General features: G+C 42.0%; 1 protein-coding gene across 3 annotated transcripts; it reads right to left on the bottom strand.

The window, feature by feature from the left end:
- Positions 1–622: 622 nt before the first annotated feature.
- rxrgb (retinoid X receptor, gamma b) lies at positions 623–27813 on the bottom strand. Of its 3 annotated transcripts, none has more exons than XM_076087798.1 (11): positions 27707–27813; positions 21092–21235; positions 9281–9510; positions 6005–6149; positions 5120–5311; positions 4421–4581; positions 3893–4022; positions 3229–3361; positions 2424–2515; positions 1998–2103; positions 623–1173 (listed from the first exon to the last, which is right to left on the bottom strand). In XM_076087798.1, the coding sequence occupies exons 2-11, from the start codon at positions 21156–21158 to the stop codon at positions 1026–1028; spliced, it is 1404 nt and encodes a 467-aa protein (XP_075943913.1). In that variant the 5' UTR covers positions 21159–21235; positions 27707–27813; the 3' UTR covers positions 623–1025. The 3 variants fall into 3 exon arrangements, with proteins under 3 accessions (XP_075943913.1, XP_075943915.1, XP_075943916.1); XM_076087800.1 differs by having other exon boundaries at positions 5132–5311; XM_076087801.1 differs by lacking the exon at positions 21092–21235 and having other exon boundaries at positions 27707–27812.
- Between the last annotated feature and the right edge of the window lie 119 nt (positions 27814–27932).

Here is a 27932-nt window from a genome sequence, read left to right as displayed (position 1 = left end):
GTTTACATTCTGTGCACGCCATCTGGTGGGCAACAACTAGAACTGTATTTAACGGACAACAGTTGTTTCATCCATTTTTGATGTTTTCACTCAACAGAAAATATTTATGAGCTGCTTTTGTCTGTGGAATTACAAAAAAAACAAGATTCAAGCAGATGAGAAATGTGATATTCTGTCAAGAGATTGTATATTTTATATGTGATGATGTTCTACAAGTTTTCATGATTTTAGGTAATTGTTTAAGTTATATCTGATAGACCCTGGGTGGATATTTGGGTTGAACATAATAGCATTGGGGTAGTTATTTATGATTTGTATTAAATAATAAAATAAATAATATAATTCTAAATTGTGTACTGACACATTTTCTCTGACACTGATATATATATATATATATATACTATCCTGCAAAAATGCAGTTTCAGAATATCAAGGATGAAAATTAACGATGCATTTGGATATTAAAGGCAGCTTTTGTTCTGATACTGATATATATCAAACAATATTGATCAAATAATATCAAACTATATATGCACTATATAGAGCTATAGATCCCTCTATAGCTCTAACTGTGATGCAGTTTTGTAACAAATTATATAAAAGAGACAAGACAGATAACACATTTTAAACACATTTTTAAATAACTTTATTCTGTAAGAATTCTCAAATGGGTTTTAAGAAATGTATGGATGGTTTCAGTTTTTTATACAATTCCTCTTTGAATAAAATATGATTTATTTTCAAATTGCATTGGGTTGCTTTAAAACGGACACCTGAAATTATCTATTTACAAAAGAAATCTGTTAACAATTCTATTAGAATTCATTTTGACATTGTACTTGATGCTCCGTCTCAAGACTCCACCCTCCCCACAACCTCAAAATACCTCTCTTAAAAATTTTAATTACAATGTTTTGCTTGGTACAAAATACGTTGCTTTACAATTTGAATCAAGTCTTTTTCAATTCCGTCTTCATACCGCTCACAATGTGGGAGTATATACAGGGGGAAGGGGGGGACTGGGGTCATGTGATCTGATGCGGAGCCTCCAGCATCTCCATCAGGAAGGTGTCGATAGGCGTGTCCCCGATGAGCTTGAAGAAGAACAGATGCTCCAGACACTTGAGGCCGATGGAGCGCAGGGCGGGCAGGCGGAGCAGCAGCTTGGCGAACCTGCGGGAAGAGACGGAGAGTAGAAGAAGCAGACTTCAGCAATCAATATCTTCTATTATGTAGAACAAAGAGTTTTTATGTTTACTGTTCAAAAGCTATAAAATTGCATCTCATTTAATTAAATAAAAAAGTTTTTTTGATTGCAATACATTTAATTTGGAAATATCAAACCGCCACATTTATCTTACAACTGTTAATAGTTACTTTGTCAATCGAGATTTATACAAAAACAAAAAATATGATGCACGGCTCTTCAGTTTATTATGATCAAATTGTGTATTTATTTAGACCTAGAACTAACACCTACAACTAAAAGATCCTACATCCTGAAATCCTGAATGCATCTGCATTTGACCAATGAGTACTTTTATGATGTTTAAGTATTCTTTACCTCTGCTAATGCTTCAATATTTTTGGTGAAATTTTGAATCCAAGAATTCTACCTTTAATGCAGTATTGTTTTTGTTACATAATCAACACAACTTCTTAAGAAAATGAAAGAATCCAACAAGGTAATATTTAGTTTATTTCCTCTTCTGTCCACAGCTGAAGCCGACTGACATTGTAGACTTTCTATTTCACATCATCTGTTGATCTTATCTAGCGCCCAACAGTAAATTAAAAAAATCAATTGCAACCATCTTTTATAAGCAGTAACACTAATGGCCTCTATCCTTTTAAATCTAATGCTGTTTCAAGTGTTTAAGGGCTGAGCAGTGATGTAAAGTAATCTGCAATCTTCATTGCTGCGTACAAGCCAAAGCAGCAATTAAACACTGGTGTTTGATATTGATTGTTGCTGTGTGATGTAATGCGTCTCCTACCTGCCAGGCTGGTCTGGGTATTTCTGTTTTGTGTACGACTCCAATGAGGCGTAAACTTTTTCCCTCAGCCCCTCGACCTCTGATGGGTTTGAAAGACCTTTTGCGTCTGAAACAAACAAATACTCACAGTAAGGCCAAACGTCACGCGAATAAAACATTCAGTCCACAATATCTCAAAGCCACAGTGTCTTTAAAAGTAAAAATATATGGGTTCATAGAGAAGTCCCTCAAGCCTGCCATGATGATATTAAGTTCAGTATTGTGTACTGTATGTCAAACACATACAAATACACCTTTAGGACCATAATCTACCTCCTTTATTAGACACTGAGAGCCAATCAAAATGCAGATTAATTTCCCATCCAAGGTGGTGTTGCTTTCTGGCATATTGTATTAAAGTGAACAGTGACTGGAGGCCGAGCTGACCTGGGTTGAAGAGGACGATGGCTCGTAGGCAGCCAAGCTCTGTCTTATCCATCTGCATGTCTTTCATTTTGGATACCAACTCTGTCAGGACTCTGCAGGAGATCAAATGAATCACGTTAGAGAGTTTTGACAATGAAGGTCAATAGAGCAAAAAAACAAAAATATGCCCGAGAAGCAGAGTTCAACAATAATGTTTTTTCACTTGTATAGTTGCGCAAGTGGGTCAGAAATATACTACTGTGTATATATATATATATAAACAGTATATAATATTATTTTATATATATTTATGCTGTTATTATTTATCAGCAGTTATCCAATAACAGCAAATACATAATTTTCTGGTTCATTTATTGAGAAGGAAACAAGAGACTCACTCTTTAGCTAAAAAAACTATGTGTTTAATTCTTTTTGACAACCAGCTCGATAGCCCGACGTGGCACTTCACTTGCTTTATTGTTATCGTTACTGTTGAGCCCTGATGAAGACAACAGTAGCCTGTACGGGCATTTGGTAAACGTTTTCCTACCTCAGACCACAAAATGACTGTAATATGTCTGCAATAGTTTGATAGGGTTATTGATTAATACCAACCCCCTTGCATTTCACTGCACGCAACATCCGAAAACCTCCAGATATGACAGCAAGTAAAAAAAAATAATATTTCCCTTTTGTGACAAAAAAATAGAAATGAGGCTGCTCTGTGCCCAACAGGAGGAGGCTGTGTAGCAGCTAGTGGTTGTAAGCTGAATGTTTTATAAGACAATATAGTAACTCTGGCCTTATTTCTTTAAATGCTACCTACCTATCAAAGATGGAGCCCACTCCAGCACTGTGGGCGCTGTTCCTGTGGACGTGGAGGCCCGTCGCCAACAGGATGCCATCTTTTACCGTGACTGAGCGATGCGAGAATGAGGCGATAAGAAGCTCGTTCCAGCCTGGATGCAAAAAAACAAACAAACAACTCATCCTTTTATTCCTCCCTTTAAGTCATCCTCAAGTATTTGCAAATAATACACGACACAATTCGCATGATGTATCAGTCTTCCACTATTATGACTATTATTAGGTCTGCTGTGTGGCGTCTTCACTTTCTCCTTCAGGCCTGTGTGTCACCAGCAGGGGTCAGCGCTGGTGTGGCTGCAAACCGCACTGCTGGGACTCGTCAAATAGTCCAGATATATTTGGTATCACTGCTCCATTAAACTAGATTGCAAAAATGTAGCGAGCAAATGTAAAAGACTCAAATAGACAGCCTGTCGGTGGGATGAATAACTACCCTGAAAGAAATGCTGCACCACCGCGAGGACAACGGGTCGTAGAAAGGTTTACTGGCGCAGAGAAACATGTGTTTTTAATGCTGTTCATCTCCTCCCTGCACATATACTGTAGGTTTGTGCATATATCTCTGGTGCATGCATGGGATTGTGTGTGTGTGTGTGTGTGTGTGTGTGTGTGTGTGTGTCTACCTGCTCGTAGTAGGATGACTTGGTCATCGAGGGGGAGCTCGGAGAAGTGCGGGATCCTTTTAGCCCACTCCACCAAGGTGAAGAGCTGCTTGTCTGCTGCTTGACAGATATTGGTGACAGGGTCGTTGGTCTGGAAGAATGCAAAGATAAGTGAGTCATTGAATGTGGTGGTGAGCTCCTTTGGTGACATCTAAGTGTGTCAAAGAGCGGTTAGCAGGTGCAACTGTGGTTATTTCTGGGTCATCAACTTCCTCTCTAGACTCAAGACAGTTTTGAGACATTCTTGAAGTTTAAACACACAAAGGTAAAAGAAAACGCAACGCAGTCTACAGCCTCAAAAAATGACCGCTGAGTTGAATCACTTCTTTTCTGACACCAAAGTTCGACATTATGAGCTATAGGTGGTATGATTTATTGGGAAGCTTTCCTCCATTTGTTAGGTACCACCTCAGCCTGGTGATAAAAGCAGTGATTTATAATAATTCATGGGTTTGACCAAACCAAAAGCTCAGTGTCTGTGATTCTCACCGAGTTGCTGGGGCTGCCTTCGCTGTACGTCTCTGTTTTGGGCTCCACAGCCAGCTCGGCGTCCAGGATCTTGTCCACTGGCATTTCCTCGTTGAAACTGCTGGTCGATTCCACCTCGCTCTCCCCTCGCTCCCTTCCACGCTGCCTCTCTTCCTGCACCGCTGTACACGCACACACAAACACACATATATTTCAGGTCCAACACGCCATGCTTATGTTAACTCTGCACTGGACAATATTAAAAGAGTCTCTCTGCTCTACAGTTTGACTATAAGAAGACAAGGAAGATAAGGAGTCTTAATCACTTGAACCCAAAAATAAATGAATCAATTCATTGAACTTTAAAATGTTTTCTTAAGTCCAAGATGTTGGTATCAAAAAGCAGTCCAAAACCTAAAGTGGTTTAACTGATTGTTGATCATTTTAGTATCTGCTTATTCCAGCACCTCACTGAAATTACATGGTGCTTACAGTGCAAAATGACTGCGCCGTACCATCAAAGATGAACATAAAGATGCATTGCGTTGTACATATTTCCACAGAGCATATCATGATTCGTATTTTTGGATTCTTTGGGATCTTGACTAGAATTTTAAAAGAATTGCTGTCGGGTAACATGCATTTGTAATGACGGAAATAATGATCAAGAGCACAAGCCAGCAGCTCATACTCAGACTGAACCTTAAAAGCATATCACACCTGCACACACACCTTCTCTCTTCATGCCCATGGCCAGGCACTTCTGGTAGCGACAGTATTGGCAGCGGTTTCGCTGGCGCTTGTCAATCAGGCACTCCTTGCTGTCTCGACACGTGTAGGTAAGATCTTTACGGACGGTCCTCTTGAAGAAGCCTTTGCATCCCTCGCAGCTGTACACGCCGTAGTGCTTCCCTGTGGACACAGAGACAACGACATCAGCAACAATATTGTAAACCTGCATTTGGCGACATCTTTTGTGTCACAATTGAAAGCATTCACTCCACAATGGCAAACCCTTTGTAAATACACTGACAACAAAACAAAAACATTAAATAAAATACAGCTAGAGTGCAGCTGTGGTAATACCCATTATTGTCATGTATGATTTGACCTACAGGGAGCATGTTCAGGTGGGACTCAACATGTCATTGTTATCTGCTCAGATTTATGATCACCAATGGCAACAACATAGACCCTGTCTTCCAGATATGATCTGAAGCAGCTGAGGACTCGACCAGATGATCAGTGCTGTGATGAGGTCTGTAGCCAGATTGAAATCTACCAATCTGTCCAGGCTGCCTTGCTTTAGAAGTGGCTTAACCACTGCCCATTGACAATTCCAAAGACATCCATTTCCTTTTCTGAATTTGCACTCCTGCATTCACTTATCTGACTCAACGCAGCTGCTTTCTGGTTTCAGGCCAATAACACTGTTGAAATGATCAAAGAACAAGTCAACATTGCGCTAATAAAAATGACAAAAAGCCCGACAAGTAACCTTGAAATCTATCTGCCTTTGTTATCTTTCCTCAGTTATCTGGGTGGTGATGTTTGTGGTGAGTGGGGAGAGTACATTTGCCCCCCCGCCTCACCCTCTAACATTACCTGAGGAGCGGTCCCCGCATATGGAGCAGATGTGCTTTGACATTCCCCCGGGGCTCAGACACTGGTAGTTGATGTTTCCCAGGTTCTGTAGGCCCGGCGGAGGCTTGATGTCCTCCGAGCTGCTAACACTGTTCATAGAGTTCATCTGAGGATGACAGGAAGACAGAGGAGATAAAGATTTTAAGCTTAGGTGGCCAGATCTGAACTAAACAGAGCAGCGGAGGAAGTAAGAGTGACAAGTGTGAGGCTGTCTCATGACACTCTCCCCCTTCCTCTCATTTTCTTCACCCATATTATTTTTTCCTCTCTCCACCCACACACTTTACTGTGAATCTGCGATCACATGCTCAATTAGTGGGTGGGACTGAGGCTTCAGTCTGAGAGGTTTTGAAGTGTTTGTTGACAGGAAGAGGCGGATGAGAGGAGTCACGTGTGCAGGGAGTGCAGTTCTCTGACAAACACAGCAGAGGGCACTCCTGCGTAGGGTCTTCTGATTTTGATAAACGTTGTTAAGACTTCTTATCTACACACCAGTCCAAATTATAGACTTCTTTTATCATCAGCTTCTTATAATGGCCTCCCAGGTGGATCGACAACAATTCACACCTTAATTAAAGCGTCACGAGACATTACAACGTCTCATATGTGATCCCAAACAGTCTCCCGAAACATTTAAGAAATGAGGGTTGAAACGTGTTCGGCACGAGCAACAAGTCCCTTTGACTTCTACACATGTCTCTTTCGATTTTATCAACTTTGCGACCTTTGACCCTCTCCTTCCGACGAGTGCCGGGCGGGATGCATATTTGTGCTGGCGCATTTTTGTTTGTTTAGTTGCAAACATCTGCACTCCATGTTGCAACAACAAGACTGACCTACACATGCCCCCCTGTCCTATATGTTTGATGCTGCGTTGCATATAGGACATCCTTTCCCAGTCACCTCAGGCTCTTTCTATCACTTATTTACAATGTGCACTCTTCTGAATATCCCCTAATGGCAGACTGTGACCTTACAGCAGAGGAGAGTATACAAGAGATTTTTCTTTTCTGTCCTTCAGTTTTCCTTGAGCTCACTAGTTCTCTAAACCACCACCAACCTTCTCCTGCTGCCCCAAAGGCAGGTAGTCACACATAAATGAGCATTGAGCCCCCCCCCCCGCGTACTTGCCTATGTGAGTCAATAGTGAGCAGCTATTCCTCTTCAGCGCACCACTCAACACAAATACCGTATGTATGGTAATGTATGGTTTGAAAAAAGAAGTCTTGTGGAGCATTCAAACAGTTGTTCAGACATGTCGCTTTAGAAAACTGCTACAAGCACTGTATCTGGATTATTGATGCATCATACATTCTTTATACAATACATGGTATGTAGACCACGCTGCATCATACATGCAGGAATGGGACGCTGTAGGACATAATCGTGGGTCGTGATTAAAAACACTCACAATAAGTTGATCGTGGTGAATTTCCATCATTGGGATAATTTTGAATATTGTCACGAGTGACTTGAAAAAAGCTGGCTAGCTGGCTATCATGGTAGAGAAGTAAAAAAACAATAAAACTTGATTTTAAAAATACAGGATGTATCATGTAAGAAAGAACTCACACAATGTTGCTATCTTTTACAATGTATTTATCCTCTATTCATGCTGGGGGACCTTATGATTTATGATTACCTCATCTGAGATGGTTTGATTGATTTTTATTTTCAATAAATATGGATCAAATGATTAATCACTAATTAAGCAAATAATGAAATCGATCATGAAATGCCGCCCCCTCCTCCCCCTCTATGTGAAACTCAAAACACATGAGTGGAAATAGCTTCCCCTCATAGATTGATTGATGTATATTTCAATTCATAATATAATGGTACACAACATAACTTAATATAGAATCTGAGTTTGGAATGTGTTCTCTTGCTGCAGTTACAGGTTTGTTTACAACGAAATGCAGCAATAAAATAGCCATATCATGAAAAACACTGATCAGAAAACACTGATTAAAGAGGTAAGAACAAGATGATAGTAGAAAACATGAATACCGCCAGAATGGCTGTACAGCTATAATGATGAATTTGCTCCTGCCTCTGTCAGCCGTGGACGGTTCATGAACTTCAGTTCACCCATGAAAATCGTATGTGATGTTGCATGATGCAGTGACCTGATGGAGGCTTGGTCACTGGCGGCCAGCGAGCAGTGAAAAGACGGTTACATCGAATAATTGTATCAACCATGGCTGCCCCTTAAGGCACAGATCCATACTGTGATTGAACCAATGTATATCATTGTCTGCAGTGCCCTGCAGCACTGGCCTCCATCCAGCCTCTAAAGCACTCCGTGTGTGTGTGTGTTCATCTGTGTTTCTGTATGTGCAGATGAGCATCAAAGTACTGAGCCTTGTGGGGTTTGTAGTTCATTCAAGAGACCTCCTTAAGAAAGCAGCTCCAATAGCCCTCTCTCTCGTAGTCTTACGCGCGTGTCATTATATTATTTAAAGATGCAACCTCGCAGCGAAAGGATCTCTTGTAGAATCATGAACAACTCAGGTATCATAATCGAGATGGAACTAAAAAATAGACTAACGTGACAAGGAAAGGGAAAGTGTGGTAAAAAAAAAAAAAAAAAAGAAGAGGAGAAATGGTGAGAAAGAGTGAAGAAATCCAGAGAAAATGGAGGCTGCTCTTTCTCCTTCTCCTTTCTCTCAGTAATCCATTAAAGGGCTAATAGCCGGACTGCATCTTAAGTCCCCTTGCATGACGGCAGTAACACAGAATTTAGGGATGACCTTTCAGGGCGAGAAGTTTAAAGGTCGGTAGAGGGGTAGGAGATAGAGAGGAAAGCCAAGGTATGCCTGCCAAACACATTGGATATGGCTAACCTTCAACCTCGGTCCGCTGTCGGAGATTCCAAGAATGAGCGGCACATGATTAACCAGAGACCATGATAGTTTAACGGGGACGATGCTTTCCAAAAGAAGACATTTGAAAGAATATGAACCTCTGTTGAGCTTAGGAGGAATGAATAGAGGGTTAGTGTAGAGGACTAAACACATGCGCTCTGTTTTAAAGCACCTTGGCTTGATGTTTTTCAAATGTCTTTCTTTCACTAACTGAGGCGGTAGCTTTGTTAAGGCAGGGCCTCTAATAATGTACAAAAGTATATTTTCTTCAAGTGAAAAATTTAAATTGAAGTCCTTCTGAAAAAGAAGCCTTTTAAGACAAAGTCCATAGCTATCTGATGACCATTAAAACACCCACACATTTTCTCACCTGTGGACTGCCGAGTGGTCCGAAGTTCATGTTGGGCGTGGACGGCAACGATATAGAGGGCGAACCCAGGGAAGATGTGATGACGGGGTAGGGCGAGGCCAGGCCGTTCATTGGAGAGCCCAAATTGGACATTGGGGACGCTAAGGGCCTGGAGGTGCTGATGACTGACGGGTGGCCGACCATGCCACCCATGGGAGGAGGGTGGCTGTGGGTCATTGGCCCCGAAGAGTCTGGAGGAGAAGGAAGAATGTGTTAAAACGAATGAGGACACACAAGATAAAAAGATTTATACTGAGTTACCAGTTGATTAGGTAACCGAATGCATCCATTATAATAAATCATATTGCTTAAACCTGTCATAAGGGACCAACGCACCAACAATGACATATTATCAACTTATGAAGTAGCTAAGGCAAACCATAGCCTGAATATAAAGATGGACGTCATGACAGCTGCACAACAGTGATGCCAAAACATGTTGATCGCCCCCCTGGTGGCTAAGCTGCAGTACAAGTCAAAAACCCCGCCCCCTCTATGTTAGCGGATGGGACATAAGCCAAACTGACAAGTCAAAATACACATCAAATACATTTTTTGTCAGTTCTTATCATGCGGATGTACATTTAAGTGTTAATTTTTGTGATATGTTTGGTATTGATTAGTTATTTAATGCTCTGAAAAAGAGGGTGAGACATCATGATCGACAGCTGTGATTGACAGCTGCTCTGAGCAAAGTAGTCGCGACAAAGTGTCGTAGAATTAGTGCCAGCTTGATTATAACTGTAGCAGGTATACCGTGGTTAGTTGTTGTGTCTTTCGAGCCAAACAGTTATCGTTGTGCTAACGTAGCAGCTAGCCGGCTCACGCTAACAAGCCCGGGCTTGTGATTGGCTCAGGAAGGCCTCGATACTGCGACTCCAGCCCTATCGATGACTACAGCGCAGACCCTGCCTTCAAATGACGTAAAAATATCAAGATGGCAGCTCCTGTGTCTGGGATATTTTGACTTCACTATTGTACAGTGGTAGGAAGTGGAAAGGCATCTTCCATCTATATAGCCTACATGGCAAACATCCAACAAACCAGTGGCAAAATTAGCATTCACTTTAAAATGAGAGGACCAGCTATGGGAAAATGACAGTATAGCACATATACACATTTCAATGTTAAGTACCATATGCATATTGCTGAGTGCAATACAATGTCTTTATGCAGCCACGGTTGGGTGAATATGGCTATACAGAGTGAAGGACGTCAGATTCTGGTCAGAGGGTGCTGACTTTCCTTTGCATCCATTGATGTAAACCGACAGGCTGGCATTTACATAGATGACCTACTTAGAAAAGCTGTCAGTCAACTGAGTATCGGGGCGTGGTGTGTAAGTTCATCCATGTGATGTAGCTGTGAGCACATTCATTCATCATCAACACATATTAAAAATACCAACATACATGTACAGTATGCACATGTAAGGATCGAAATGTACTTTCTTGCACAGGCAAATGCCACAAGCTGTCACTGCCTGCTCTCTTACAGACAAATGCAATAAGCGCCTCTCTGGGCTAACGTTGATGACTCAAACAAATGAATAAAACTGTTTTTGTTTGAGCGAAATGTTACTGATGAAGAGTGACATGCCACCATATGCGCATCTGGCTTAATCTGAATGCTCAGAAAATTCAAAAGCTTCTGTTTGTGTGTCAGTGCACCATCCGCCCACCCACCTCTACACACACACACACACACACACACACACACACACACACACACACACGGATTCGCAGTGCAACACCAGGCCCAATGACACGGTTCTTAATTAAATGTCAAATTTATTACGTGTATAGAGGTAGCATGGCACGCAATGAACAGCACCTGTGTTTTTGTTTCTTAAAAAGAGGCAAACAAAGGTAATTTTTCTTCTTTTTCAACCATAAACTCTCATCTGTTTTATTCTAAATGGACCATCATTTACTAAATGAACATCATGCTGTATTGAAGACGACTTGAAACTACCAATTGAGACCATAAACTCATGTTCACAATATTTACTGAGGTAATAAATCAAGTGAGAAGTAGGGTTCTCATAGACTTCTATACAATCAGACTTCTTTTTGCAACCAGAGGAGTCGCCCCCCCCCCGATGGCTATTAGGAAGAATGCCAGTTTAAGACACTTCCCCATTGGCTTCACTCTTCAGAACTGAAGGGTTGCTGCCTCATGAAAATCCATTTTACGTTCGCAGAGATTCAGTGTTGCCACTCAAGGCCCAATAAAAGGGAGCTGTGTCTCATTAGTGAGCCAACAAATGTGAAAATCTGCTGTAAGATAAAATTGTAAATAACAAGACATTCTCTTGATCATTTCTCCAGCGTCGAGCTGCACTGATCATTTAAACTCACATGCGTCATATTTCAGCATGAGTTCTCCATTTCTATTGTTCTAAAGACTAAATCCGAATGCTCCTGCTCTGCATGGAAGCTAGATTTAGGAAAAGACCCTTTCCATACAACTTGTCCAAAGACTCACTCACACAGGCTTGTTTTATGATCTAATGATCTCTAATCAAAGGTCTACCACACCAACTTTCATCCGTGTCTCTATATATTTGTCATCATTACTCTTCTTTATTTGTATCATTACACATGCCAGTATATATGGTTGGAAGACTCCCAATCTTATCGGTATCTCATTGGGATCGAGACAAACGAGTTTTCCTAGTTTTGACTCCTGCTAGTGCTTGGTAAATACTCGGTGGGTGAACAGGATGTTCTTATAGGTTGCTGACGGTAAGGACATGTATAATGTATGTACATACCAGGATGACTACATATAGGATGACATCTTATAACTCTCTTTTTGTATAGTTTGGTTCTTAATTTGAATTTCACATCTCAAGTTGTGTTTCCTGTTCCTGTCATCACTTTGAAATCTTTTTTTCATGTGGAATACACAAATAAGGAATTGATTTGACACGGTTATAATAACTCAAACGATGTACTCGCCCACAGGCAGTGGTTGTCACAGCAACGTCTCCAATGTTTACAAAGATGTGTTTCTTGGTGTCTTCACTGTAAAATAGTTGCTTGTGTCCACAAATAATGTTTGGACTGATTGTGCATGTGACTGCAGTTTGCAGTCTATCTGAAAGTTTAAACAGACTTGCTAAATACTTTGCAATCGTTTTGAAATGCTGCTCTGATACTTAACCTCTGACGGTGATTAAGTGCACATTAGTTTCTTCTCCACTGGATATCACGACTCTATTTTAAGGAAATGGAAAGTTTGAGCAATGCAAGACAGTTGCTTTCAGATTTCAGGGAATTGAGAAACAAAGAGGAATGTCACATTGTCTGCCTTGATGCACTTTTTTTTTTATCTTTAACGTGAGGAAACACTGTTAAAACACACAGCTGACCATTCACTCCCTCTCTGTATGCCAAGGAACAGATGTTGTGCAACTTCCTGTTTAGCGCTGAGACTACAGCTTCTCCACCCCCTCTCCCATTCGCCCACTTTCTCCAGCCCTCCATGAGTGAACCCTGGCAGACAAATATGTATTGGGGCCTCCCTCTCTCCAACAGAGCTGACTGGACACACAAGACATATTGCAGTAAAATACAATTCATAAGCACCAAACTCTTTAAACTGTATGCTACTGCCTGGAAGTGCTACCTAGATTTAAATTCTACATTGGCGGGAGTGTATTCCCAGCTCTTTGGAGGGAAGATTCCTCTAAATAACGAGCTTATGTAATGGATGAGGACTGTACAGCATGTACTGTGTCTGATTTTGTGCGCTGACCCCTCTCTTTATGTGCATGACAAATTCCCTTCTGGGCTCGCAAAGATCCATTCTATTCTAGAAGTGCTGAGATACAGTAACAGAGCCTATCGTCACTCCAGCCAACAATTTACCAACGTGTTCTCGCAGACATCGAGACTAAAAAGTATCCCGATCGCCCAGGCCAGAAGATAAAGGTTGTTACATGGAAAAAAGTATTTAAAAGACAGAGTGGTGGGGTATACGGGCCCCATTTAAAACTAAACTCACAACCTTGAGCAGGGCACCAATGCTTATACTTATACTTGTACTGCATTGTGTCTACACTTTCACACTTTCTCATAAGCTTGAAATCAAGACAAACAAGCGAAGCAACAGCCCCAAACTCAAATGCACACACACTTACACAAAATGTCGAGGTGCAGGATTAGAAGGACATTATCTGCTCTGGTCCCAAACATGTATTTTATGTTGCTAGGAACTAGCAGACCAATAACGTCAAACTTACGCTGATTAATCGATTAGTTGAACATTTCTGCCATTTTCTAGATTAGCTGATTAGAAAAACAACAAACCGATCAATTAAGAATAAATAAAAAATAGCCATGAGGTGCATTCCTATTTAAGAACCTATTCAGTCTCTGTCTTGGTGAAGTGTACATTTTCCACCATGACATTGCAATTCAAGTCTTCAACATAACCCGCGTGCTTAGGACAAAACCAAAGATGGCTGCATGTTGGCCAGACCTGAGAGTCTTCCTAGATGCAGTACACAGGAGAGCACAAAACCACATGGACAGTCAGCTGGTGGCGGGATGCCTGAAAGGGAATGGCTGGCTAGTTGAGCATGCTTTGTGAGGGGAGTGTGTGTGTGTGTGAGTGTGTGTTCGTGTGTATGTGTGTGTGTGTGGAAGGAGGCCAACATGTTCAGCGGAGGAAGCATAAATCGGCCCAGAGCGGCTCAAAGGGGCCTATCCTCGAATGACCCGCCTCAACCGGCTGTTCCATCTCTATTCTATGTAAATCACCTCTAAACAAAGAAGCCCTTGGAATGTACACGCCTATCACACGTTGCACAGCAGAGGAAGGTACATTAGCAATCACCGGGAGGTTGTTCACAGACAGCCTAAAAAAAATCATAAGACACTCGCAGAATTCACACAGATTTAGTTCCACTGCTTCCTGTCAGTTTCAACCTAGGGCTGCACAGTAAATTAAACCGCGATCACGATTTTGTCTTCCAGCAATTAAATTAACATGATCGACTGAGAGAGTTTTCTACGCTCAGAAACTCTGCTGCATATCGAATCAAGCATTCCTAAACTAACAGACAGCCACCAGGAGGCCATCGAGCAATACTAGTATTGCCCGTCTGCACAACGATGCACTGAATAGAGTGTTTTTTAAGTCTTAATTTGATGCATTTGCAGGAATGTAGCCTAGCACAACTTGAAAGCATAAGCAGTAGTACGTTTAGTGTAAAAAAGCTTGTGTACTATTTTATGTATTTATGCTTCTAGGAGATGCACTGTGAATAAGGACCAGTCTGCATTTGAGGCAAAGATTTGTTCACAAGCACAAATATTTTGTCCCTAAAATCAAGGAATAATCATGATCTCAAAATTGTTTAAAATAATGACGATTACCATTTCGGCCATAATCGTGCAGCCCTAGTTTAAACCTATACAGTGCTGCAGCAACTCAAGCATCTATTTGAGAGCAAACAAACAGACAGAGCAGCGAAGGGCACCTTTGACCGCTAGCATCGCAAATCAAAGGTCGCCTGTTGCCAAACTCCTGAACCAAGTTCAAAAAGGTTCCTATCTGCAGCAGCCTACAGTTACACTCGTCATTCTCAGAAATGACTGCACAGAGGGGACGTACAACCTACAAAGTGAATCACCGGCGCCTGATGTTATGCCCTTAATACAGCAGACCATCAAAGTTTGATCTGAATTAGGGAAGGGGATAGGGATGTACAGTAATCATGAGAAATTGATGAAGTAACTATAACAGCAACAAATGTCGCAAACTCTATTTTTACCTTCGCATATGACATTTTCTTTCATGTGCCGGCTCACCTCTTTGTCCTGATTATTATAGTACGACCACCTGGACTGAACTTTGGACTGATTAGTTTGTTACGTGTTGTTGTCATTTTGAGTATGTCATAGAGTTCTTTAATAGGATAATGTTATTGTAGGCAATTTTGCTCAATTCAGTTTATTGTTCAGTCCTAATATGAAACCATTATAACTACTGTATATAGAAAATAAACAGAAATTTGCATTTGTGATATTAGTGAAAGAACTGTACTTATATCTGGATAAATAATATTTGCTAGACATATATGGTCTTCCGCAGATGACTATATGTACACTGACACACATGGTACAAGGACTGGAGAATGGCACCACGTACAGTACTGGACAGAAGGGTAGTGGTCCCAAGATACACTGTGAGCTAGTGCTGAAACTAGGAAATTGTGAAATTGAAAGTGCTGAAATGAATCTCCAACTATCTAGATCATTTATTAAAGTCAACTGTAACGCAAAACTGCAAACCATTCTCTGTCTCCAGCTTCTCATCTATCAAGATTTGCTGCTTTTCTCAGTTTCAAGTATTTCAAGTTCTTGAAAGCATCTTATATTGTCAAACGATTACAGAGTCGAAACATCTCCAATGTAAACAATTTCCGATTTCCTCGTCATCACCATCACACAGCTGCTGTATGCTTAAGATGATCATTTATGTAGGTCAAACAAATTCCCACATTTGTGGCAGGGAATAGCCAAAGCCACAAATGTATCACAATGATGTGATGATCAACAGGTTTAAAGAATCATCAAAGACCACAAACCCCTCTAAATCCCTCACTGTTAATTACTGGGTAGAGGCTGGATGGAGCACTCCACTGTGTGGTAATTCAATAAGCCCATGGCCCACAAGCTAATAATATCTCCTGTCTGGAGAGCAGACTAGCAATAGGAGTCTATGTTGGAGAGGGGGGGGGGCAGTGAGAGATGAGTGACTGGGGTGGGAGCAGCAAATCGACTCCTGAACAACTCAATATCTATCAGATTAGCCCTATGAAGACAGATCCTCAGCGTGTGCATCGATCTGTTTAATACCATGTTGTATGTGTCTGCATGTGTCGTATGCGTGCATGCTCTCATGCTCATATCTGAGGCTGACATCGACCAAGTGACAGCGAGCAGAACGCGTCATAAAGCAATCAGAGGGTCAGTCTGCAGAGCTCGTTACATACAGCGGACATGTAATTAAGAAATCTCTTCCCTGCCAATCCAGCTCATAAGTGCCAGCCGCGAACCCTCGTCTGACACACGCACTCCTCGCGAGCACGCTCACTGGTCGACTTTCACATTAAAAGAGACGAAACAAACTCTTTCATGCACACGAGCAGAAAATCACCACCCTTTAAACATTCATTTCTGTGTTAAATGAGGTTGATGTCTGATCAATTGTGTCAGTAAATCCTCTTATCCCCGGGTAAGTATCTGCAGCTCAGCAGGCCAGCTGTCAAGAAGGTGGGAGGCAGAGGAGGAGGGGACGGAGAGAGGGATGGAGATAGGAAGGAGGGGAGCAGTGGATGGATGGATGGATGGGACGATGGGTGGATGGGGGAGGGCATTGTCTCGCTCCAAAACGGCATCCCTCCCCAAAGCTCACATGATCCCACCAACATACACACTCTAATCTCTCTTCCTGGCTGAGAACATTAAATCATCAATTGAAAAAAAAGCCCTTGTTTTTTTTTTTTCTGCACAGCTGTGATTGAGGAGATAGACATGGTTATTGGTGAGAGAAAATGTAGACGTTCTCTACTGTTACATAAGCAGCAAAATGTCCAGAGCTGCTCCAGGGACACCTGATCCAATTTCTGACTGCCCTTTTGGAGTTTAACAGCCAAAATAAACACAGCCCATAATATTGGATGCACTTCTTTTTTTTAAAAGCAGATAATATATAATATTCCTCTCTCGTTGAAAACATTAAGAAATAGAAACATGTTTTTACCATAAAGGCATACGGCTGTGACAACACAAGCACTCGAGCTGGTGAACTTCTCTGACTCTAAATTCTGTCCCGTAGAGAACTCTCTTGTGAACACACTTTCCATCAAAAGAAGAGAAATTACCCCCCCCCCCCAATCGCTCTGTAGTTCCTCTATAGCATAGCTTCAAATAAGTAAGAGAAAATGTCAGGCAAGCTAATGAACATAAAGTAACCACGTCATATTGTATTTCCCATATGTCGGCCGTTGCTGCCGTGTCCTCACATCCACAAACACTACAGACATGCCAGCGGGAGACTTTTTACGCAGAGAAAAAAGATCGATGAGGAGGCCAGGGCTGAGACAGGGACGAGATAGAGATTGTTTTGCAAGTGGTAAAAAAAATGTGGAACTTAAACTGCAAGAGCTAACAGACAGAAAGAACAAACAAAGAGGTGGACTGAAAGACCCAATGCAAACCAAAGCATCCGTCTGATGAGGTAACTCAAATTAGTTCCCAGAAGTAGTCTTTCACTGCTACAGAGCGATTCGGAGAGATGGGGAGGGGCCATCAAAACACACACACACACACACACACACACACACAGCTCATGCTGTGACCAAGTGAGTGTGACCAGGGCGACCTGACCTCAGGATCTCCTAGGATCTGGTGGCAGACTACACAACTGGCTTAGTAGTCTCAGGGTGAAGTGGCATCGTATAAATTGTGAAAGAAAATAATGTTTTAAAACATTAATTTTCATTAACATTAATACTGTTTCTGTTTTTATTTGTGTATAACAATACCTGAGTGAAAACGCTGGAAATTCAAGAAAAAAAACCTCAAAATAATACTAAATTGTGTTTCATGTCTGGCTGAGGCGGAAAAGTTTTCTGTTGATAAAAGTAAAAGTAAAACAGACATAAAAATCGAGCCATACAGAAAGAATTTGACTTAAGAGTTCACTGAGGTTTACGCTTCACTGAAGAGACAAAAAATTGCATCAGATCTGTGTGGAGCAAAGTGGAGACTGTAACTTTCCTCAAATTACTACATGACACAAACAGAAATGCAATATTTCCATCTTCTTTTCTACATTTTCCCCTTTGTTTGAGGTTTGACTGACGCTGTGCATCTTGATGAACCCACTCCAAGTTATTCACATAACAGCAGTGGATAGAAAGGCACATTATTACGTGATTTTCTGAAAATGTTAACATTTGCGCTACATCAGGATGGAAATCTAGCTATTGAGTAAGGCACTAAACAGCCACACTAGCATCTCTGTGAGACTGTACTTTTGCAGAAAGGCGTTGCTTTAAGCATAATGCTAAAGTCCGTGCTAACATGCCGACAAAGACAATGCTAACATGTTGATGTTAAGCAGGTATATTATTTGAGGGTGCTCAATTCGAATCAGAGCATATCTATTGCTTTCACGCGGCTCTCAACATGGTGGCGGCCGACTAGCAGCTAACGGTAGCCTACTAACAGTGGTAATGGTGCAAACAACGGCAACAGTGCTGTCAGCTAACAGTGCTACACTTATCAGCTAAACTGCTGTATGACAGCAGAGTGGTGTCCCTGAGCTAGCCTGTAGGGCACGCTCACATGCACTAACATGCACGACAGCCGGTCAGGCAACAAAGCACAGAGAAGCTCGGATGACAACATTTAGTTTAATGTGCTAGCATGCAGACATCTGCTAATTAGCACCAAACACAACGCACAGCTGAGGCTGGTGGGAATGTCATTAGTTTTGTGGGGAATTTTTGGGCATAAACCAATAAGCCAGTGGACTTGATGGTGCCACCACAGGAAAAGTCAGGGTTGTTTCAGAGTGAAATGTGAATGTCTACCCATAATGTCATAGCAATCCATCCGATAACTTTTTAGATATTTCAGACTGGACCTAAGTGGTGGATCGACTCACAGACCGACCATGTCTGGAAAAGCTTTATTAAATGGGCTGGCAGCTTTGCATGTTTTACCCCTTTAACTTTAACTATTTCAAATTGATTTATTACATTATACAACCACAATGTGAAAATTTATTCACAGAAAGTCACATCAAGTTTGGACTAAAACAAAGTCATTACACAAATCTCAATTTCAAATTTCTAGAGTTAATGAAAAACATGCATAACCTCTAGTACAGGGGTCTTCAACGTTTTTCAGGCCAAGGACCCCCAAACTGATAGAGAGATGGAGCAGGGACCCCCGACTATATATATTGTATAAAAATGTGTTTTATATTAAATGGGCCTAGTACCGTGTATACCTCTTTATTGTGCATTCAATACTAAGCTATTCAAATAATACACAGGTTCATACTGTATATTCATGTTTTTATTTTAAACATGTGCAAGGTACAGTGAGCAGGGTGGCCGTGCCACTGACATTTATAAACATACCTTGTCAGCTGATACTAATGCCAACATCAACATTGTCTGTCAATTGCATGATAATCAGGCATACAAGCTATTCAAATTGATGTTTTAATTTTAAATGTGGAAACGAAAAATGAGTGATGGCCTATTAGTACCACTGCCATGCATAAAGATACCTGTTATCTTTCATACAATACTGAACTATTAAAATAATGGACAGATTCATGTTTAGAGGAAAACATTTATTTTTTATTTATTTATTTTTTTAATTGTCTAATCAACCAAAAATTTCACGGACCCCCTGCAGTACCTCCGCGGACCCCCTGTTGAAGACCTCTGCTCTAGTATAATCATCCAGCTTTTATCTACACAATGCTCCAGTTGCTTCTACAAATTACTCCAAAGATTCAGCAGAGGCTCAAGTAACCTTTCAATCCATTTTTCCGTCAACATTATTGTCGACTAATGATTATTATGGTTGTAATCACAGCTGTGTACTGTGGACTGCCCTGCTGTGCTCTTAGCGGAGAGAGCGGAACAGAAAATATAGACAGCATGTACATGCAGAACAGGTGGATTAGCATGGACGTTTTTGTACTCCAGGGCCAAGATCAGATGCTGTGAAAAGCTTTGTGAAGTTTGTCTCAACCCTTACATCGGGCCCCGAGCTGAAAAATGAATAAACAGCCTCAAAGCAGCTGGCAAAGTTGTCAGCCAGAAGAAACTACAGTTATAAACACGAGGGAAACATGCTTCCCTCAAAGACACTAGATAAAAGAATCTACACATTAGACTTGTACACACAAACATACAAACAGTGAGCCAGCTAATAGGCCGACTACAGTATGCGTGAAAGTGAGCTCACATCAACACCTCCCACACCTCTTTAAACACAGGAAGGTGGTAAAGCAACACAACAACAACAAAAACCTCATCACAGTGAGCGTTGAAGGAGGGATGCAGGGTGATAGACAGCAGATAGAGAGAGACAAAGCAGGATTGAGAGGGCTAACAGGAAGGGACAAGTGTCGAGGGAGAAACTGAAAGTGAAGGACGAGGCAAAGAGAGCTGGAAGCATCCTCTGAAGTTGAGTGGCATCCCCACTGACCACATCTGAGACCTAAAGTGAGTCACAAGCAACACCAAAGCCTTGTACCTGTCACAATTGGTTAAAATGATCCAATGATTTTAAAGGCTTTCAGCTGCTGGGGGCCAAAGAGATCATGAAATCGGTATCTTAATACCAACCCTACCAACATACAGTCAATGTGGGAAACGGATCACAGTGAGGATCGTATATAATCCATATGCAAAGAAGTCAACCGCTGAATTTGCCCTGTTATTTGCAGGTTTCTCCTACTGGGGAAGGAAATTCAAAATAACTTTTTCGGAGAGTGCACAGGGATTAGAGGCATTACCGTTGTGCATCTGTGCAGCGCTAGTTTTAGTGCCCCATCTCCACTTCTGTGGAAAATCACAGAGCAACAGCAGTGCACAGACAGGCAACCTCTTCCACAACATACATTCTGATTCTGATCTGATCCAACAACACACACACACACACACACACACGCACATACACACACACACACACACGCAAGCAAGACAAAAACCCGGCTACTCACAGTGGCCATAACCTATCTCCTTCCTGGGGCTGTTTCCAGTTGCAGGGGATGCCATGGGGTGCCACATGCCTTCGGGTGCAAGCGTGGCGCTGGCAGGACACCAGTCACCCAGGACCAGGACTCAAGTGTTGGCTCGGAGACAAACTAAAAAAAAAAATACGTGGATACTCCAGACATCAACCACTTTTCAGGACAGAACAGGAACAGGCAAGTCGACGTGGAAAATGGGCGGGGCGTTAGTGAAGAGCAAAAGAGGCGGGGTCCACGAGCGCCTGTTATAGGATTACCCAGATTATCCTTCCCCCGAGATCAATCCAACAGGAACTGTTTACTGACCGACCGCTGCACAAATCAGCTCTACCACACACCCCGCTCACACCGTGCGTCTCTCTCTGTCAGCCTCGGTAAAACTATCCGTACAGCGACACATGTTGCAGCGGGCAGAACAGGGGTGTCTGGCATGAGGGAGGAGGGTGCTCATGGTGGGGGGGCTCACACTTATGTAGTGTAGAGTACAAGCACACGTTTCCAATTACTCCCTCTTAAAAGGGGCCGAGACTGGAGAGCATGGGAAGACAGTACGACGCTGATGTTCCTGTAGAACAGAGATTATTATGTGTCGAATGACATTTTTCAATGAGATATCCCCACTTTCTTCCCTTTTGCTGAATATTAGTCACAAGCTTTCTGTCTAATGTGTAGGTGGTATAAATGGGAGATGAGTGCTGAGAAAGAAGGTGACTGGAAGTATCAAGAAGCTAAATAATGATCTCTTGTATCTCCCTCATAACAGTTTTAATTTCCCTCAATGCCAAGAAATAACTGTGCCAGCCGCATGCATGCTTAATGGTACTGTAGTGGTATGTCAGGTTGCCTACGTGCACATTGTTAGTATGTTTGTGTGCTTAACAAGTGTTATAGCATTCCAGGAAGTCAGGAATTGTCTGTTTCTGTGCACTAGGATAGTCAAGCAAACACACAGCAAAGTGAAAACCCAGATGGAAGCACAGGCCAAAAATCAACGAGGAACAATACATGGCAAACCCTAAGGGAGCCTAAATAAACGAAGAAAGTCCACGCTGGGATGGATTCAATCATTAGTCTGACCGTTTCAAGACTTTGTGTATCAAAACAGGCTTTAAAAAGCAGTACTACAATGGTTTAAGTGGAACAAACGGCACTAAACTCAGCCTGCGAAAAGTAGTTAACTTTGGTCAACAATGTCAGAGGCAGCATGCATTCTTGGTCATGGCAGTATGTCATATCACTATCCCCAGAAAATAGCCCGAGCCAATAAATGTAAAATTGGCACTGATTTTAGTCTGCAGCTGCTCCTTATAATCTATCCTGCCATCCGATCAAATGTGCACCCTTCAAGCTTTGGGGAACAGGCATTTGCTTTGAGGTATGGCACTAAAAACTTGAGAAGAGTTCCCCAACATGTATGCATCTATTTTACTCGACATGACTCAACAGAGTTTTCTTGTGCTGTGCACCTGCATGAGGCTGGATCAAATGTCTATACAGTGCTTGAAGGGTAGCCACCAGTAACCAGATCCCCTCAGTGACAGTAAGCTGGCAAGAGACTCAGCTGATGGACACAAGAAGACGGGAGGACGGAGAAGGAGAAGACACACGTGCTGTCTCTCTTTCAGACTTAACAAATCCCGCAGGGAGAAGCTAAAATAATGCAGTCCTCTTTAAATAGACGTCGTGTTATAATAGTGTGTCGTGGCCCACATCAACACGCCAAATTAGTCCTGAGAGACATAATTAGCATTCATAGATCATAGTATCATGGACTATCAGAACGTGGGAGGAGGATAACTGGCAACCTTTAATTTGTGGTACACCCTTAAATGTTTATTCTGAACTGGCTAATAATCTAATCGTTATTTTTGTAGCCAGTGTCATGAACTTGTGTCTACAAATTGTACATTTTGTACGGACTTGACTGAGAGAAAGAGAAGCAGTGACTCCGCTAGTCTGCCCCGCTAAACTGATCTCTAGAGGAGACACTTTTCTCTTCACGTCTTCCTCTCGGAAAAACGAGGACATTATCATGCAACACACTCAGTTGGGTGGACATTTATAGGAAATGGCATTTGAAAAAAAGCAAATGAGAAAAAAGCAGAAAAGAGCAGAAAAAGATGTTGTTTTTTCCCCAAACAGCAAAGTGTGCTTGTGTGTTAATGCATTTAGGCGTGAGACAGGAGCGGCACACTACAACAGCACTCAAAATAGCCAAGCGAGGTTTTCAGCCTGCTCTTCATGTCCCTCAGTGGAGAGGTTTAATGAGACATAATGTACTTAGCTGTTACCTGTTGCTGCTATTTGTGCTCCTGTGGAGCTCCGAGTGCCGAGTAGAACTCTTTGCCCGATCAGTCACACCAACTTCTACTGAGCCATGAATCTCCCCTCGCTGATTAATCTGTTAATTAATTGTATGATGAAGCGACTAATGGTTAAGTCTTTTAAATGTCTGAAATAATGAATATGCCCATCATGGGCTGGGCAATATAGAGAAATATCAAATATCGCGATACTTTTGACCAAATACCTCAATATTGATGTGTTGAGGTATTTGGTGCTTTTACAAAATATTTACACAATCATATTTTTGCATAATAATAATCATGTGAATATAATGACTAAGTGGTTAAAGGCAAATAATAGAACAGCTATTATTTCATTACGTCTGTAAGTTCAGAAAATTGGATTTTGTTCATAAATGAAACCATTCATTAATTATAAAAATGGTTCTGTTGATTGAGCAATTTATTAATTGACTAATTATTTCAGCACTATCTGGGTATATCAAAGGATGTTGACACAATGGTGCAAAGTACCTAAGTGCATACGAATTGTACTTTACTTGAGTATTTCATTTTTCTGCTATTTTATACTTCAACTCCACTTCATTTCTGAGGAAAATATAAAAGATTTCTACACATTTATGCGACCGCCACATTTAGTAGCACATTAGTATTTCACATATAAAACATGTCATTAGTTTATAAATAGTGTCTAAATAGATTAAACTAGCCAACAGTAAATAAGGGAGTTAAAATAAGCTCCACCTCAACCAACTACAACTACAAAGTACTGCTGACATGTTAATGCATCAAGAACAACAATCCAACAATATAATAACATAAAAAAGTACTTCTGCTACTTTTGTTGCACTTCTTATTAGAGTAGAGTATTTATAAAGTGTGTATAATGTTTATGTATTGAGAAGGAATACATAACTCCTTAGATATTTCTATTATCAGCTCCGGAAAAAAACAATGCGTTTAATCCTTTTATACCATTTCCCCGATCGGGCAGGTGAGCCGATGGATTTACTAGCCCGACGTGGCATTTTACTTGCCACTTATTGTTAAAGATGATGACTGGGAATAATTTTGGTTTTAGAGACTCATCAACAGCTGTCTATGTGTTGCATTTACTCCGCACTGAGACACACTGTCGGGAGGAGACGGTCACTTGTTCAACATTTGATGATGTCATGTATTTATTTGCTATGCCTTTGCGATTGATGAATGAATTCAAAGCAAACACTGAAATAGATACACGCTTGAGATGAGAGGGATGTGTAATACATGATGTTCAGTGCGTGGAAAATTAGAGTTGGTGCGTGTCCATGCGTGACATGCATGTTTTACTGCATAATTAGCAAAGAAAAAGCTATGTGATAACCTAACACCGCTGCAGCCCGTGAGCCTTTCAAGGTTCTCTGCTTGATTAAAGCTGGAATTAAATCAAGGCTTTGACCTTCTTCACTAATGACTAATTACTGGCAATTAGCCCAGAGAATGGCCTCCTTACGCCCCTTCTCTTCCTCATCCTGTTCTCAGAATTGGCACCCACTCTCACACACACTCTGTAGAAAAGCAGCCTCTCCGACACATAAATACACACACTCAATCAAAAGTGCCTGGGAATAAACCCATTGTGTGCAGTGTGTGCTAATGCGTGTGTCGGCGTTGAGGCTCTGCAGGTCTCAAGCTACACAATTCGCGAGCAAATACCTGCAAAGAGCCACACCCCTCTACCTGTGTGGTTTGTTTTAACTCTGCAGGAGTGGGTGGGGGAATGCTCTGTGCAGGGATCGGCCTGTTAAGAGAGCAGGTTTCATACTGCCGGCACTTCACAGTCAAATAGCACCACCCACATTCTTTAAGTCACATGATATCACGGTCACATTTTGCTCAGCAACAAGCTATACATAGGAGGTCCATATATTTGCAGCTGTGAAGTTTAGGCATGAGTGTGCGACTGTGTGTGTGTGTGTGACCCTCTGAGTGTGCACTGGGAGGTGAATCACTGACCCCTGGCAAGTGATGAGAGTTCACATCAACTAGGGTGACCTCTTTCTCCCCCCCCCCCACACACTTCCCCTTTATTTTGCTCCCTTCACTCTCCCATGCCGTTCTTCTCTTTTGCCACGACTTCCCCGTTCTGCGAGCTAAATACGGTCTCCCTGTGTGGGTGCTCGCCAGCTCGTCTAGAATCACTTCCACTGACGGAAAATGAAAAAAAAAAAAAAGTTTAAATGCCGAGAGAGAAAAATGCTGATTCGACCTAAAGCCCGGGGGCAGGCCTGCATCAAACTTGCTGAAACATACCGTGTCAGGGAAATGCTGAGTGGATCACAAAACAATCCACACATAATCACCAGACTGTTTTCCTGACTGCGTCGAATCTGCCGCACACTAATGACGGATTCATTTTAGAGCGGTCATCTCCCACTGACGGAGTTAGTGGCCCAGTTTTCGTACATGTTTTGGTGTAAAAATACATCATAAATCACAGTTCTGGGGGACAAGACACACAGACAAAACAAGAACAGTTCTTCCTTGAAATGATCTTTTAGTGGTTGTGGCTTTTCACTCATAAACAGCTCGGTGCTTTACTAACTTATAGAATGTAAATGCACTAACAGATAAGAGTTGTTCTCACAGGGTTCAGCTGATACTATTTTATAACCAGTACTTTTCAAAAATGACCAATATCCAGATTGCAAGTCATTGTCGGCTAGGAAAGCTGCAACAGCATTACTGTTGGAGCATAATCGGGCAACAGAACTCTTCATTGAGACCAAGATTGATCCAATTCTCTGAGATGTGCAGTTTTTAAAAACTATAAATACCGTCAAAGGCACTAGGAATATAAATAAGAAAAGCTTTTTGTATGTCGCTGTTACCAGAGAGTAACATCAGGCACACAGCATTAGCAGGGGACGACATGACTAACACATATCTCATACTTAATAATAAAGGATCAATAACATATCTGCACAATAATACACTGGTCTCATGCTGTCCTGATGTGCATACACCTTTAGATGCCACAACTGTCTGATCAGAGTTAGTCTTCAAAGACAGACAAGAAGGCCTGTGTAGCCCAGAGGGACCTCTCTGTTACTCCTGTACGCTGCGGGCTTCCCTCTACAAGCTCTCCAATCCAGATGTCTCCCTCATTCCCCGGGGAGTCACATTCATTATGGAAACAATTTTCAGCCCCTCAAAATGGTGCCGAGATAGCTGTGATACCATAAAGGGGTTGCACAGTTTTCTTTAATTTTCCCACAGCAGTTTTATTTGTTTCCTTGTGAAGCCACACTAGTATTGCTCATGGCCCCCCACAGAAGGCATTGGTTTAGAAGCACATGGCATATCTGTGCTGCAGTGGGGTTTAACAATGAGTGTATCTTTCAGTGAGAGCGAAAAAACATCACATGATAAATGATGCATACAGTGTGTGACTCAGTGAAGCGCTCACAGCCTCCAGATAGAGTCTAATCTAGAAGAAGAAAAAAGGGTTAGCTAACAAAAACACGAGGCCTGGCGATTATTTGGCAGGATACAATTAGGATTTGTACAGAGTGTATCCCACATGTTGGAAACTCCACAGTGGAGTCCCATTTCCTTGTCTCTGAGGATTGCCACAAAACTGCTAGTAATGGAAAAGAGAAAGGCATCAGCTGGGTTCAAGGGCAAAGTCGCCGAGTCAGAGCAGAGTTCAGCTTTACCGAGCAAAACGACATCATGCTGTCATTCAGCTGGGTATAGCAGCCACAGCGCTGACCTGGGCGCGTCGTGCACTCGTTTTTTTTTGTTTTTTTTACCCCCAAGTACAAGTTTGTTCATCAGTCGAGCTCCGCCATTCCTCAACGCAGTTTCTTGCATTTCACTCGTGGATCTGACGGCCATCCCAGACCAATAAATTCTGTTTCTGTCTGAAACAGTTTAGCAAGAGACGCGCGACAAGCGCCATAAATTACATACGCGCAATTAAAGTGCCAACCTCTGACCTTGCCTGACCGGCACAACCTCGATCACCTGACTTGTGTGTCGGTCGCAGCGTACGTTTCAATCGGCACAGTTGCGAAAAAAAACGATTATCAACAAGAAGAAAATAGCAGAACAAGCGGATTCTCAGACGGGAGTCGGCGGTTAAAGTCCGCGGACGCTTTCGCGCACAGCTCGCAGGCTGGGGAGAAGACGCCATGAAGCGAACGCACTCTCTAACTCGAAACAATATGCAGCAGCTCAGCAAAGAACACAGCGGACAGGCTGGGCTATAAATACATCTTTGAGGCGAACTTACTGAGGTGTAAATACGGATCATTACTGTCCATACTGGGCGAGTTGTTGCGTCGATTTCCTACGGTTGGTGCTGCTCCGCATCCCAGCGCATTCCTCTCGCAGCCCGACTGAACTCTGCAAGGCGGCTCCACACGGGGGCCCAGCGAAGGGGGAGGGGGGGCGGCCAAACAGGGCTTCTCCCAATGACAACAGTGGTCGATATCAAACTCCAACACGATCGTGACGAA

Source organism: Anarhichas minor, unplaced genomic scaffold (genome assembly GCF_050575085.1).
Source record: "Anarhichas minor isolate MPS153535 unplaced genomic scaffold, ASM5057508v1 ptg000010l, whole genome shotgun sequence".
Classification (NCBI taxonomy): Eukaryota; Metazoa; Chordata; class Actinopteri; order Perciformes; family Anarhichadidae; genus Anarhichas; species Anarhichas minor.
This window is presented reverse-complemented; position numbering and strand designations above follow the sequence as displayed.

Excerpts from the sequence above, each read along its gene's own strand:
- rxrgb (XM_076087798.1), bottom strand. The coding sequence starts at position 21,158 with ATGTGGCACCCCATGGCATCCCCTGCAACTGGAAACAGCCCCAGGAAG. Across the intron at positions 3,362-3,892 it reads AGTCATCCTACTACGAGCAG|GCTGGAACGAGCTTCTTATC; the intron begins GTAGACACACAC and ends TTTTGCATCCAG. Across the intron at positions 2,104-2,423 it reads CATCGTCCTCTTCAACCCAG|ACGCAAAAGGTCTTTCAAAC; the intron begins GTCAGCTCGGCC and ends TGTTTGTTTCAG.